General features: G+C 35.9%; 1 protein-coding gene across 4 annotated transcripts in view; it reads left to right on the top strand.

Annotated features, from left to right (window-relative positions):
- The first annotated feature begins 1,028 nt into the window (after nucleotides 1-1,028).
- wdr27 (WD repeat domain 27) overlaps nucleotides 1,029-13,591 on the top strand; it is a 76,441-nt gene continuing 63,878 nt past the window's right edge. For 3 of the 4 annotated variants that reach the window (XM_088610037.1, XM_088610036.1, XM_088610035.1), the window contains exons 1-13: nucleotides 1,029-1,119; nucleotides 3,404-3,601; nucleotides 3,926-4,067; nucleotides 5,881-6,005; nucleotides 7,650-7,763; nucleotides 8,102-8,153; nucleotides 8,240-8,310; nucleotides 8,920-9,034; nucleotides 9,319-9,430; nucleotides 9,958-10,061; nucleotides 10,880-10,944; nucleotides 11,294-11,430; nucleotides 13,398-13,474. In XM_088610037.1, coding sequence (XP_088466163.1) covers nucleotides 3,416-3,601; nucleotides 3,926-4,067; nucleotides 5,881-6,005; nucleotides 7,650-7,763; nucleotides 8,102-8,153; nucleotides 8,240-8,310; nucleotides 8,920-9,034; nucleotides 9,319-9,430; nucleotides 9,958-10,061; nucleotides 10,880-10,944; nucleotides 11,294-11,430; nucleotides 13,398-13,474 — 1,300 coding nt within the window. In that variant the 5' untranslated portion in view covers nucleotides 1,029-1,119; nucleotides 3,404-3,415. Of the gene's footprint in view, nucleotides 1,120-3,403; nucleotides 3,602-3,925; nucleotides 4,068-5,867; nucleotides 6,006-7,649; nucleotides 7,764-8,101; nucleotides 8,154-8,239; nucleotides 8,311-8,919; nucleotides 9,035-9,318; nucleotides 9,431-9,957; nucleotides 10,062-10,879; nucleotides 10,945-11,293; nucleotides 11,431-13,397; nucleotides 13,475-13,591 lie in introns of those variants that run through there. The other variant, XM_088610038.1, reaches the window with a different exon arrangement.

Raw genomic sequence — 13,591 nt, 5'->3', positions numbered from 1 at the left:
AGGCATCTTATCTAAGCAGTTCTAGGAAAACAGTTTAGTGAAGATATATGTAACACAAGGAGTGATGAATCTACTTTGTGCCATTCAAAAATGCATCACGTATACTTAGATTTTACCAGCTTTTTTAGTACGGTAGTGCAGAGGTTACTGCATTTTATCTGAACAAGGGGTACATTGGGACTAGTAGTTCTCATATTTTAAATTAACTGTATTTTGTCATATTTGGACCACTTAATGTTAGGCTATGTTGCAATGATCTCCGTTTCTGAACACATCGACTTTAGCTTCTCAATACTTCGGTTACCAAAAATCCAGCAAATAAATGTCAATGAATAGAATCGTTATTTTTAACGGTATATTTTTGTCGTCATCTCAAATTGTGTACAAGACAACCTGTCACCAGTGTAGTATTATAACTTGGCAGGAAACTGTCCACAGTCACACTTCAGAAGTGAAGCATTCAGTCTATATTTAACACTCCCCAAGCGTCCTTAATCTTCCTGGAGTAGGCGGAAATATTTCTCGGGCTGGCGTCAGAGAGCCACAATGCCTTTCTCAATAACTTTTCTTTAGGCTTTTATTTAATGTACAGTACCAGTTGTATTAATGGCCATTTTTAGGTCCATAATCATTTCGACTATAAAAAAAATCTTATTTTAATATTGAATACGGGGGTGGCCTCTGGCGGGGAATTCTAGAATGAACATACTGTACAGACCTTATATTACTCCTTCTGTAACTGATCTGTTTTGGAATTTGTTTAATTTGTCAAATTTAAACACCCTGAGATATTTATTTATGTGCAATATAGAATCCGTGATCAAATGGATAGTAATTTACTTTTTGCATTAAACTTGTAATATTAATGTATTAATGTTGCATAATAAACTTGATTTAAAAATATATAAGTGTTGTACTGTATGACGCATATATAGAAGACCCACTTAGAAAAAAAATGTTAGAAATAGTTCGTTTGGGATGCTTTATATAAGACAAAGAAGTGAATAAACAAACGCGTTTCTGAAAAGAAGACGCAGCCGTGCTTGGAATGGCCCAGCTGGCGTCCCGTTAACTTGTGCTGCCAAGACAACGACAAACAACATTCCCGAGTGAGTTCTGGTGAGTTTTCATTTTAAAAATAGTTGCTTATTTTGCTGCATTGTTCCTCTTGTAAAATCTCAATAAAAAGATCTGAACTAAAAAGATGCGAGTGTTATTTTGTCCGTGCACAGATAGTTATGAATACTGACAACCATGCACCACACAGTCAGAGCGAAACGCACGTTTCGGCAAGTGGACTGCGCAGACTGTTGTAAGATAAGATCAAAGAACTATAACAGGATTTAACAGGTGTTTTTTAGTATTTTATTTTCATTCTGATGTTTATTAATATCGTCACTTGTTAATTACATCCGTTTAAAGTTTGCAGACTGTTGGATTATACTGTACGAGTTGGAGATCAAGTGAAGTTAGGAACTGAACTTAATCGAGGTAACAACAACCAAGTCAAGGGCATAGACAGAATTAATCAACTGGACTTCATCAGGATAAGCAATGAAGTATGAACCCGAGGACACCAGTGGAAACGACATGGAAGAGCATTAAAACAAGGGTTGTGAGACCATGTTGTTGAAGCAGATACCCTAGTAGTTTCTTTCAACTAATAAGATTTCAACTCTGATCTGTTAGATAATTACAACCAAATGGACTATATGGTCTGAATAGCCTCCTCTTGTTTTTAACCTTTCTTATGGTCTTAGTTCAGTATGGTGACCAGGAACTGTAGAGCAAGAGTATTGAATGCCAGTCCTCAAGTACCAGATTTCTGTAGGATTTAGAAATGCCTTTCAATTTGCACTTGGAAAACACAGCTGATTGATCCAATTCAATTCAATTGGTCTTATTTCAAATTAATTCAGCGTATTTCAATTTAGAGATTATTGCATGTGTAGTGAAGTACATAGTTCTATACTCTCCCACAAATTGTAAACATTGAGTATTGCCAAGAAATTTGATGGTTAAATGGTTAAAAATGTGACATTCTATATAAAGATTCTAATTCTCTTTCCTTTTTCTGTTCTGTTCTCCATTAAAAATCATTGATGTCATTGCATTGGTCTATAATGAATAAAAAATGTTTGTGTAGCTATGTAAAGTACACATCTTTCATTTACTATTCAGCTTCATAACAACCCAGTTTTCCATACTTCCTCAGAGTACATCATCCTGTCTACACATTTACACATGTACACATTTTAACAGTTGTGGTTAAAAGGTTCGTTAAAGAGAAATACTTTCCTATTATAGACACTAGATGGCAGTGAGACTGCATTTATTAAAAGTGCAGTATGCAGTCCTGCATATCTGTGCTTCATTCCCTATATTCCCAGTAACACATAAAAAACCATACTGACTTCGATGTGGCCTGTAACTAATTGCAAACATTACCACTTCAATTTTTTTGACAAGTAAATTGATTTGCACGTTGAAAAGTTGTCACTGAATTTTAAAGAGGACTACTAACAAACATCAGGAATCCACATTACCAACACTATAGCTTGCACCAATGTAGGTACTGCGGCAGGCTATATGTCTGAGTACATTTAAAAGTTCCTCCAGGAATCTGCAGGACTGACAGACAAAATACCTTAGTCCACTTATCCAAATATATTTCATTCATCTGTAGCAGCTACATCTCACCTTAATTAGCAAAATTTAAAAATATGATTGATGTATTATATAAGTTTATGCGAAGTTAGTGAAATTTAGTCTTTGCTGTGACTAATTTAAGTATTTAATCCCTAGTCCTGCAGATACAGTAACATGCGCTTAAAATATTTCCAGGTACCTTTTAGAAGTTTATGTCTCAATTAAATTACCACTAGACATTGTTATTTGGGAATAGTCATTTACTTAACTTTGCAGTTTAATAACCTGTCATTCACAACCTCTCCTTGTCTCCATCAAGAGTCCCAGGATAACATTTCTGTAAGGTTATGCATTGCAGGAAACTGGCACATCATTGTGCTGTAGGTTGTACAAAAGGTTTTATTTTAACCCATTTCCCTTTTATGGCTGTTGCTCTTACCATGCAAGGCTCAGGAACTTATAAACTATTAAGTTTATAAACACACATGGAGAATGTGATAGAGAAGGTGGTCACATTGATATCAGTAAAGTACTTGTGGTTTTTTGTTTATCTGGTATTTTACAGCAACGAAAGGACTTTTTTCAAGTATAACAGTGCTATCAAGGTGGTTTTACAGCCTGCTTTGGAATTTCCTGTATTGAACAGATGAATTCAGTTGTGCAATACAGCTGGAAAAAGATGAAAAAGAGTGTGATTTAATATACTAGTTTTGTGTCTATGTTTATTGCCTCTATTTTATGTTGGCATTTCTAGACTGAAAGATAAATGGATGGGTTGCACAGTGCCTGCGTGTCTGAGGACTGTGTCCGGGGAGTTCTCGAGGAGAGGTTCTCTGTGTCCTGCAAAGCACCAGTGTCTCACATCCAGGTCGACTGCTGCTCCTCCGTCTGTGCCTTCCCACTGCGGGGCAATGAACTGTGCATCCAGAGCATCGCTGACCCTTCTCTGCAGGTCTGCAAACTACATTTAGTTAAACAATTACAGCAGTTATTATTAACAAGAAATACTTTTTTTTTTGCTGGTAAAGGTAAATGAAAATCCTGTTATTTGTTTTTGATCCTCATATTGGTGTCATTAGTCCATAGCTAAAGATCTTCGTAATCCTGAATAAGTTAATACTTAAGTAAAATTAACTAATTAAGAGCTGACTTGCATTGAAAACCAGAAGACAGTGCAGCTCTGCAGGACCATGTTCTGAAGTCTCTGTGCCAGTCTACGATCAGTTATAGTAATCAGATACTTTGTTATGAATAACTGTTTCTTCCATCTCTCCAGCCCTTGCAGCTGAAAGGCCATCATCATTCCATATCTGCTGTGACCTTTGGGAACAGGCAGAAGCCACTGTTAATCTGTTCTGCCTCGGAGGACTATGTGATAGTGTGGGACGTAGAGAGATGCCGCAAGAAAACAGAAGAAGGTAATACAATTTGTATTCAGATGATACAATCTGTATTTAGAACTAACCCTGCATTTCATTAAGACTTGATATGTTTGCATGTGCCTAAAATTATGTTTATATTGCTTGTCTTTCTAATAAGATATGAAAATAAAAATACAAATCATGGTTATTTAATTTTTGTTGTATAATGAAATAAATGTACTCATAATGGAGCAGTTGTGTTCTTGAATTTTTGCTTAATCTTATTTAAGATTTATTTAAAAATATTTATCTTAGTTTACCAGTTTTTGCATTTCTTGCCTGGGAGCTGACAAAAGGATTATTCATGAGTAATTTGTTTTTCTAAATGGAGAATTATTTCTCCATTTTCCTGAAGCTTCTGTCATTACTGTTTGCTTAGGTCAGTCACAACATTGAATGCAATGTCTAGTTGCCCCCTACCATATTATTGCACAATGAAAATGCACTACTCTAAGTTTTATATTAGTAACTAGTTGGGAAAACACAAAATGTTATCTGCATTTTTAAAAAGTTGACAGACTGTTGGATATGTATTGTTCCTAAGGGATTACAGGTTCAAATGTTCAGTGTTTGGTAAATGAGCTGAATTAAAATACCAAAATGAGTTTAATTAAGAAACCGTATAAATAGCTATTCAAAAAGACATGACTTAAGTTATTGCAAGAAGAGTGTAAGATACAGTACGTCTATGCACTGCCTGGTTAATGTCAGCATGATTAAAAGCAGCCTGTCTGGGAGAAAAGTTGCCTGGAGATTCAGTTGTTTTGATTCAACAATCAGCAACCTTGTCCAGAAAAACCAATAAACTAGCTCTGTGAGGGGCAGGTTATATCTTGGAAGGCTCACAGGTCTGTACACAAGCCCAGGGCATGCATGTTTTCAGGCTACACTGGCTACATTATGAGAAGTTCCTGGAAGAAACTGTAACCACAGAATTACTGTATCTCACTGTTTGCATGAAGCTAATCTGCATATTCTGAGGGCATCAATGGTAATATTGTTAACCGAGAGACAAAATTGCTGTCTTGTTTGGACCAGACAACATCTTAAGGTTGCAGCAGTGATAGTTACTTATTCACAGGTTATTCACAGACCTGACAGAAGGCAACGTGTGGAGACTTTCTAATAGGTATGAAACTGAAGTCAAGCCAACTGGTGGAGAGATACAGATCATCTGTGACACAAAAATGCCTTTGTCACAGACCGAGAGTGTATTACTGCGCGGCAATACATTTGTGAAGTCAATAGTAATTCTGTTCCTGGAAACCATATAGAAGTGTCAGTTTTGCTCAAAGACAACGCAAGGCCACATGCTACTAAGATTACAGTGACACCACCATGAGAAAGCAATGCCATGGTCATATCAAGACCAGTTTGATAATCTATGAGAACAGCTGTCCAATACCATCAACAGAAAACAGCCAAGAATGGCTGACAAACACTACCTGGCTGCAGCTGCAAGGAAGAGTGGCAGAACATACCACAACTCTTAATACATCTCCAGGCTGATTAGGGCTGTGCTACACTGCCAGGCATGTGGTAATGCTCGGAGAGACCATACCCAAAACTGTCTTTGTAATTATTTTCATTTTAACAATGTGTCTCACTTCATATTGAATATTTATGAGGATTCATTGATTACTGATTCATTGTTCCTGTTTGCATTTTCTGGTCTTCTGTATATTTATGTTTAAAATGTTGAATAAATCTGTTAGACATGAGTACATCAGTATATTTTCTTTATACTGATGGTATTTTAATAGTTAAATATAATTTTACATTTTTTTATTATATCAGATTTTATTTTCAGGTTTGATCGCCATGGGGACTATAGTTGGAACTCTCCTTGGAAATGTCAGTCATTTGTCTATATGCCCAAGAGATGAAAAGGTTGCAGCATGCACTGGTGCAAAAATATACATATTGAATATTAAGGTAAGTTTTTCCTAGGCATACAGAATGTAGTTCAGTCATACTATGATGTTCTAAGGTTCCATGTAACCTTAGTAACATGGAAATTATTTCATGCTTTTAAGTTTAGCTCATATTACAAATTATAAAGAATATTTATCTAATAAAGCACCCAGTATTTCAGTATTAATATGAAATTAAGTATTTTATGCGGATATGTCTCCTTTTTCATTCTTACAGCAGTTAGTGTTATTTTCAAAGCAATGTCAACCTAGATCAATTTTTTATTTATTATTAAATAATAATAACTGTCTATGTGTTTTTCACCTACAGTATAGATAATCTTCTCTTCAGCAATCTATGGACTAGTGGAGCAATGTACATTAGTTAAAAACATAGATATTTGTGAACATACACATACTCTATATAGGAATGCTTTAAAATACAATCCCAGATTCTAGATAATCTTTAGATATGAATTTGCTGCAGCATTTCCACCTTGTAGCCTGATCTCATCAGGCTTGGCCTGGTCAGCACTGGGATCCAAGGAAAATTGAGGTTGCTGGTGCAAGTTGTGTTGGTGCAGTGGCTGGTACTCATATTCAAACCAATGATACAGTATGGTGACAGGGGGATACTGTCCTTTAGATAAATCTTTAGACCAAAGTACTGAGTACTTAGGATCTTTAATAACTACGACACTTTACATGTTTGAGTTTTGAGTAGGTGTGTGAAATCCAATAGTGAAGCAATTTCTTACTTCTTTACCTGAACTGTTCTTTAGTGGGGCTGTTGGCATATAATAGCTGCCATGTATCAGGTGGGAGCTGCACAATATTGGTGGATGAAATGGGTTCCTGCCTACATGTAAAGTTTTTGGAGATTCTTTGGGATTAAAAAAGAATATATAAATGCAAAGAATTATTATGAAGTATGTTTTGGGAGTGATATCATTTCTTCATTTGTAAACAAGCTGTTGACATGAAAGTTAAGAGAATTATGGATTGTATGGGTCACATGGTACATTTGGCATTGCTTGAGAGGCTGTTGCATGCTCACTTGGACTAAAATGCATGTGCTGCAGGCCACTGCACAGCATTTTAAAAATCTAATCCCAGGTTCAACTAGAAAGTAAAAGGGATCCTTGTCATATGATGAACATTATCTGCATTTCTGTGGGATGTACTTGTTTCTGTAAGAACAATTAGAGCATAGTTCTCACAGTGCTCTCAACAGGACACTGTTCCGTGATATTACCACGGACAACTCCAAGATGGCTCTCAGTGGTGTCATTAATAGCCCCACACCATTATGCTATCACTGCCAAAACAGTGCTGCTCCCTGCACATGCCACATACCAGGGACATTTGATTGTTTCTCCTGCTAAGACATTCTCCACCACTGCCAAATGAACCACAGAATTGTGATTCATCATTCCTGACAGAGGTATTTCCATAGCATGCTCCTTGCCTTAAATTTAAGATGGCATCACCACAGTGTTACTTAATATAATTTACAAACATTAGATGAATTAGTGCTGCATTATTAAGAATTAAGAATGAAAATGTACTGATTCTCTAAAACATTTGAGTATAGGTCATGCAATTCAATAAGTGACACTGAATGATTCCAGTGCTGTATAATTTAGACTTGCTGTCCATATTCCAGCAGGAGGAAGTTCTCTCAGTGTTTGAAGGTCACCTGGCTGCAGTGACTGCTGCAGTATTCCCCTCCTGGAATGCAGACATTATTGTGTCCATCTCTGAAGACAGAACATTTAAGGTACAAAATATCACTTAACTGTAGACTGGATGTGACAAGTCAATAAGATGTAGCATTGCATCTGCTTTAAGATTAGTGATGTGAATAGACTGTGAGAAATAAAAGGTGAGATATAAATAACATTTATTGTGATGGACTGGAGATCCATCCATTGTGTATTCCGCCCTGTGCCCATTGCTTGCTGGGATAAGTTCCCACTCCCTCACAACCCTGCAGTGGATAATGTGGTTAGAAAATGGATTGATGGATCAATAATACTTACCGATATTTTGAATCTCTACACATACACTGGCCAGATTAGTTTTATTTTGTTCTAAAATGTATTTTTCTTTTTATAGGTTTGGAATCTGTCAAATGAGGAGCTAATCCACCAGTCCGCTGTTTTATCAGGTACATTCAGAAAATGACTAATTTAGAATTGACTTTCTGAAAATGTAATGTTAATGTTTTTGGTGTTTTTTATTTTATTTTTTTAGGTTCCCCTCTGCTCAGTGTGTTCCTAAGTGAAATGAATAAACAGCTTATCACTGGATCAGCTGATGGTCAGGTATATCTTACACAAGGGGAAGCAATTCTGAAAAATATATTTTTTTAATGCACTTACACAGATATACAGTCCCGAACCCATTTATTATGAGTCTAAAAGGAAGCAGTAAAATAGGCCTTGGAATATGTCATTAAAAACTTTAATTTCTTCAAGGATTGTTGGCATTTTAGAAGCATTTATTCATAATAAGGAGCAAGAAATGTTGTTTTCATGTAGGCCATAGAAATAGGATTAAAATTATTGAAATAAAAATGTTACTTAATTTTCCTAGTATCTTACCCCTCCTTTTACTGTAAAACTGGTGATGTAATACTCAAGCTTAATTCAATTACAGAATTAAATAGCTAGTTTAAAGCTTGTATTTTGTTTTCAACCACCACATAAATACATTTTACTAAACAAGAATTTATATGCTGTGAACTAGATAACTAGAATAATAAAACTATATATATATTATGTAGACATATACTAAAATACCTTATCCTTTTCTAACCAAATTACTGATTATTTCTAAAATTATCTCAAAGTTATTCATTTAAAACCTGTTAGTGTCTAATGAAGCTTTTATGTATTGGAAAAAGTAGTTCAAGAATTTTCTTTCTTGGTCAGGTCTGGGTCTTCAGTCTCCTCAGTGAACACAAGTACCGTTTAGTTACAAAGGTGGATTTACAGAAAACTGAACAAAGATATCTGAAGAATAAGGCGTTCAGAGAAAAACAGAAAGGTAAATCTCATATACAGACACCTTGGTAAACAATTAAATAGCTGATAGGGATTAGAAGCCAGCATTGATCACAGTTTCTGCATATTACTGAAAATGTAGTGTCTCATTTCACATACAGTTTGTCCTGCTAAGTATATTAACAAGAAAAATAGATTATACTGCTGTGTACACTTTGATGTCTGTTGACAGGATCTCATCTAGTGTGGGTTAGGGTCTGCCAAAACATGACAGCTTTGCAGAAACACTGCTCTGAGGAGTACATCATGAGCTTAATTTCTTTACAGGGACTTCTATTAAAGACAGCTTGGAAAAGGACAACAAAGTGGAGACTGTAAATCCAGTTTTGAGAATTGCACCTTTCATGCCAGTTCTTGACACAAGAGGAAATGCAAACAGGTACTGTAAACATGAAAGTACAAAATCTCTCCATCTCTTGTTTTTCACTAGAGAATGATCTGCAGTATACTGTACATATGTTAATTTTAAAGTTTGCATCAAAATACTTTAATTTCTCATTTCATGGTAACATGCTAACAAACTGTGCAATACACAGTATATGGCTTCCTTTTGTTTTACTCTGTACAATTAAAACATCAAGTGATTTTTACATTTTTAGCTGGATATATAAGTGTTGTTTAGGAACAGTTGCAACTTACTTTATTTCTAAACATCATGGGAACGTGTTATTAGTGTCCGAGGTTGTGAATCCATGCACACAGCATTTACATGATTCAGCACTTATATGGGTACCTTCATTCCCTAACCCTTTAGAGAATCCCAGATCAGTACCGGAGGAGGAGGTGTTTGATTCTGTGGAGAGGAGTGCTGATGTTCAAATGCATATTTTATTTTCATTTATGTACATTTTTTTTACAGACTAATTGTGAAATGTATTTTTTTCTTTCTCCCTTTGTTCTTAAAAGGTTTTGTAGCAGAAGTGGGAGCTATTTTTGGATTGGAAGTTCAGATGGTGTTTATCTTATTAATTTGGCTACTTCTGAGTTGTGCACAGTTATGCACTTCAAAGGTAACCACAGACAAACATTTAATTACCAATCCACTTTCAACTTCATTGAGGTGCTGGGTGTAAGTTCTTCCAGGAGAGGTTCAGGAAGTGCTTGAGTTTTGGGATTTTCTGTTGCACTGCGGTGCTGAATGATTCCTCACTTTTTTTCTGCAGTATGATTCGTTCTTTCTCTTTTTCTTTGGTGTGTTTTCTGCTTGTGGTAGATATTAGATGAGGCACTAGTGAGCAAGGAATGATACTGTATATTGTTCCTTACAAAGGTGGATAATAGCAACCCAATAATTCTGTAGAGCTGGTATCACCAGTTGCTGAGTGTGGATCAGCTTTTTGAGTGCCCACATTGTAGTATCCCTGTATTAATTCTGATTCCCTCAGCTGTGCCTGGACTCCTCTGCTATAATCGTTTTGCTATCAGGAAGAACAGAGATTTTCAAGGCAGCATAAATTATACAATCCTGGCTTGTTTCCACATCTTTCTCAGTTGCCTTATTATTGTTAAAGTGGCCAGAATTTCAAAGTTGTGGGTGGTTACCAAAACTGACAACTTCTGTAATTCATGTCACTTGCAAAAATCAGCTACTGGAGTATAAGGCAGGCAGCTGTAAATTACGTTAATCAGATCTCATTGTGTTTATTTGTAAAGCAGAGCTGTTGGCAGCTACACAATTTATTACACATTGACATTACAAGACTTGTGCTGCTTATTACAAATGCAAATGTAAAAGAACTAAGGACATCAATAGCTTTAGATTTGTGGTTCAGGGTCTTGTGTTGGAGGCAATTAATATAAATTCACTTAAAATGTAATTTTCCTGTAGATTACCCTGGATTAACCATTGCAATGGCAGGATCATGGGCGATCCAGCAAGGAAACCAAACCAATGCAAGTACTCCTTTCCTTTGTGACTGAATTATAAATAACTTTATGTTGTTCATTATAGAAAAGTACATTTCTGTCAGCAGAATTTACCAGTTAGAGTCAGACTTCCTGTTTCCATCCTTGTTATCCTTGTGTTAAACAAAATACATTAAAATCAGTTGTAGAACGTATACAGTACCTTCAGTATTTTATAATGCCCCAATTAGCAGTTAATGGTTTCATAAATCTAATACGATTTGAGATGTAAAGGTTTTATAAGGCTTGGCTCACTCATACATCCTGAAGGAAACTGGAGCAGAGGTGGTGAGGAACATTATTTCTCTCCTAAACTGATGTGCTAATTCCTCTGTAGGTTTTCTGCCTTCTGACATCCATGTTTGAAGACAACATTGCTCTGGTGCAGATCAATGTGACAGTGCTGGCTGAAAGTCACTGTTACTTTAATGGGCAGGAATGTCCAGGGGAAGACAACCTGTATATGGTTGCCAGGTACAGTATTTGTTTACGTGATATTTTTCTTTTAAGATTCGCATTATGACTACTATGAGGGTTTAGTAATAAAATGCAAAATAATAAAGATGTCCTTTTTGAGAGGTTCACAAAATAGGGAGAAAGGCATTTTACAGCACTTCTATTATTTATAAATTCATGTTTTTGTGTTGCCTGATTCTGTTCCAAAAAGAAAAGCAGTTTCCCCTGTTCAGCTTTACTTGGCTTGGCACCTATAGTATTCCAGAATAATGATGTATTGATTGAATTGCATTTTGTTGTTTACTTTAGCTATCTTTACAAGCCTACAAAAAATAAATTACTAGAACACCCCCCAAGAAAGTGCAACTGGGAAAACAGATTCATTATATAAATTATGAATGAGTCCATACAACAAGCAATTTAATTTCTTCCAGAATGCTGTTCACATTTCTTACAGAATTTTTCATTATTGTAAAATGTCACACAAAAGCCCTAAGTCCTTCAGTTCCACTGCATTATTTCAGAGAGTTGTTTAGCTAATGTAAATGGGTTATCTGAAAGTCTTGCCAGGACATTTTCTGAGCTGTGCTATGACTGTTTGGTACAATGGGCGAGTGTCTCAGCTGACTGGATTTTAAACTCAAGGAATCCTGAGGAATATCATTTGGAGTCCATGTGTTTCAGCACACGGCCAGGCACCTGATTCCAGTCTGGTATCTGACATTTCTCTTCCCATAGTGACAATGAAACTGTGGTTTTCGAATATAGGGAGATTGCTAGAAAGGAAAACTAAGGAAATAAGAATACAGTTACTGTATGCACATAATGTAGCATGAATACTACTATGGTGTTAACTGGAGACACATAGAACATATTCTGGTCCTACTGTGCTAGATACTGTATTTCTATGTTATCTTCATTGTACGGCCTTTCTCAACATCCTGAACACTGAATTCAATATCTGCATCTGTGAGGTAAAACTGAAATACAAAAGACTTCGCTTCTCAGAGATATAATGAAACACTGACCAATTTTATTGGTTCATTGTGAGGTTTAAATACTGCTCAGTATCACCTTTTTATAAATTGAATTTTAATCTGACATGGGGTTAATACCAGATCTCCTAAATTCAAATTAATCAAAACACATTCTTTTACCAGTGGTAATCATAAATTGTGATGTAGAGTAATTGCTTTTTACATAACTACATCCATTAATCTGTTTTATGTACAGTATACAGTATGTACATACAGTATTGTTCACATATAACACAATCCAACACATTACTTTATACTTAGATTCATCTGTCTGCAAATCAAGAAGCAGAATCAGTAAATGCAATACTGCTAAAAGAATAATAAAAATGATGTCCTCATTTGCATGTGAATCTTTCACTTTAAGATTTTAACGTGAGACGGTACTTGAATTAAGGAGTTTGGGAGCCAAATGGAAAGACCTTAAGAGCTGCTGGAAGGTTGCACAAACATTAATAGAAACCTCATGTGCCAGGAAACCAACTTCACAGCAGCTGGCAAAGGGAACTAAGGGATTAAAACAGTGAGGAGTAAAGCAGTGCAATGGGCCAAGACACAAGATGTAAGAATTGCTGCAAAGAAAAAGCAAAGACAAATTAAACTCCCATCTTTCCAGCCTCCCTGTAGACCTTCCACAGCAGAAACTTGTCTGCTTCAGGAAAAAGAACCAGGGCAGAAATTCTGCATCTTTTTAACAATGGCACAAAAAAACTGTTTTCCAAGACAAATGTACGTATAGGTGTGAGGCTGGCAAATTTCACTCTGCTGTGGAGTTTATAGCTGAAAAACACCAGCCTAGAAGCTGTGTTATTGGCATAAAAAGAGTATGTCTCTACATACAAAAGTGCTGAGTGTCTAGACAGCTGGGGTGTAAAATATAGTGAGGATTTATATTTGAGATTTATATTATACTGTATATGTCTATAACAGGGTTTTCTTTCCAATTTTTAGAAGACCTCTACTACCTGATTCTCTGCTAAGTTCGGATGTTTTGAGGAAAGATGCCTCCAAACCGCCGAAAAAATCAGGTAGGTCTTTTCCCCTGTGGTCTTCTCTTTCTCATACAAATCAAAAAGAAAATGTAGGAATATCCACCAAATATATCCATCAAGTCAGGTATGCTTTTATTTTTCAGTATACTGTAG

This window comes from Lepisosteus platostomus, chromosome 17, assembly GCF_059453375.1.
Source record: "Lepisosteus platostomus isolate fLepPlt1 chromosome 17, fLepPlt1.hap1, whole genome shotgun sequence".
In the NCBI taxonomy this organism is placed as follows: domain Eukaryota; kingdom Metazoa; phylum Chordata; class Actinopteri; order Semionotiformes; family Lepisosteidae; genus Lepisosteus; species Lepisosteus platostomus.
Note: the sequence above shows the minus strand (reverse complement) of the source record. Positions and strands in the feature narration are given on the sequence as shown.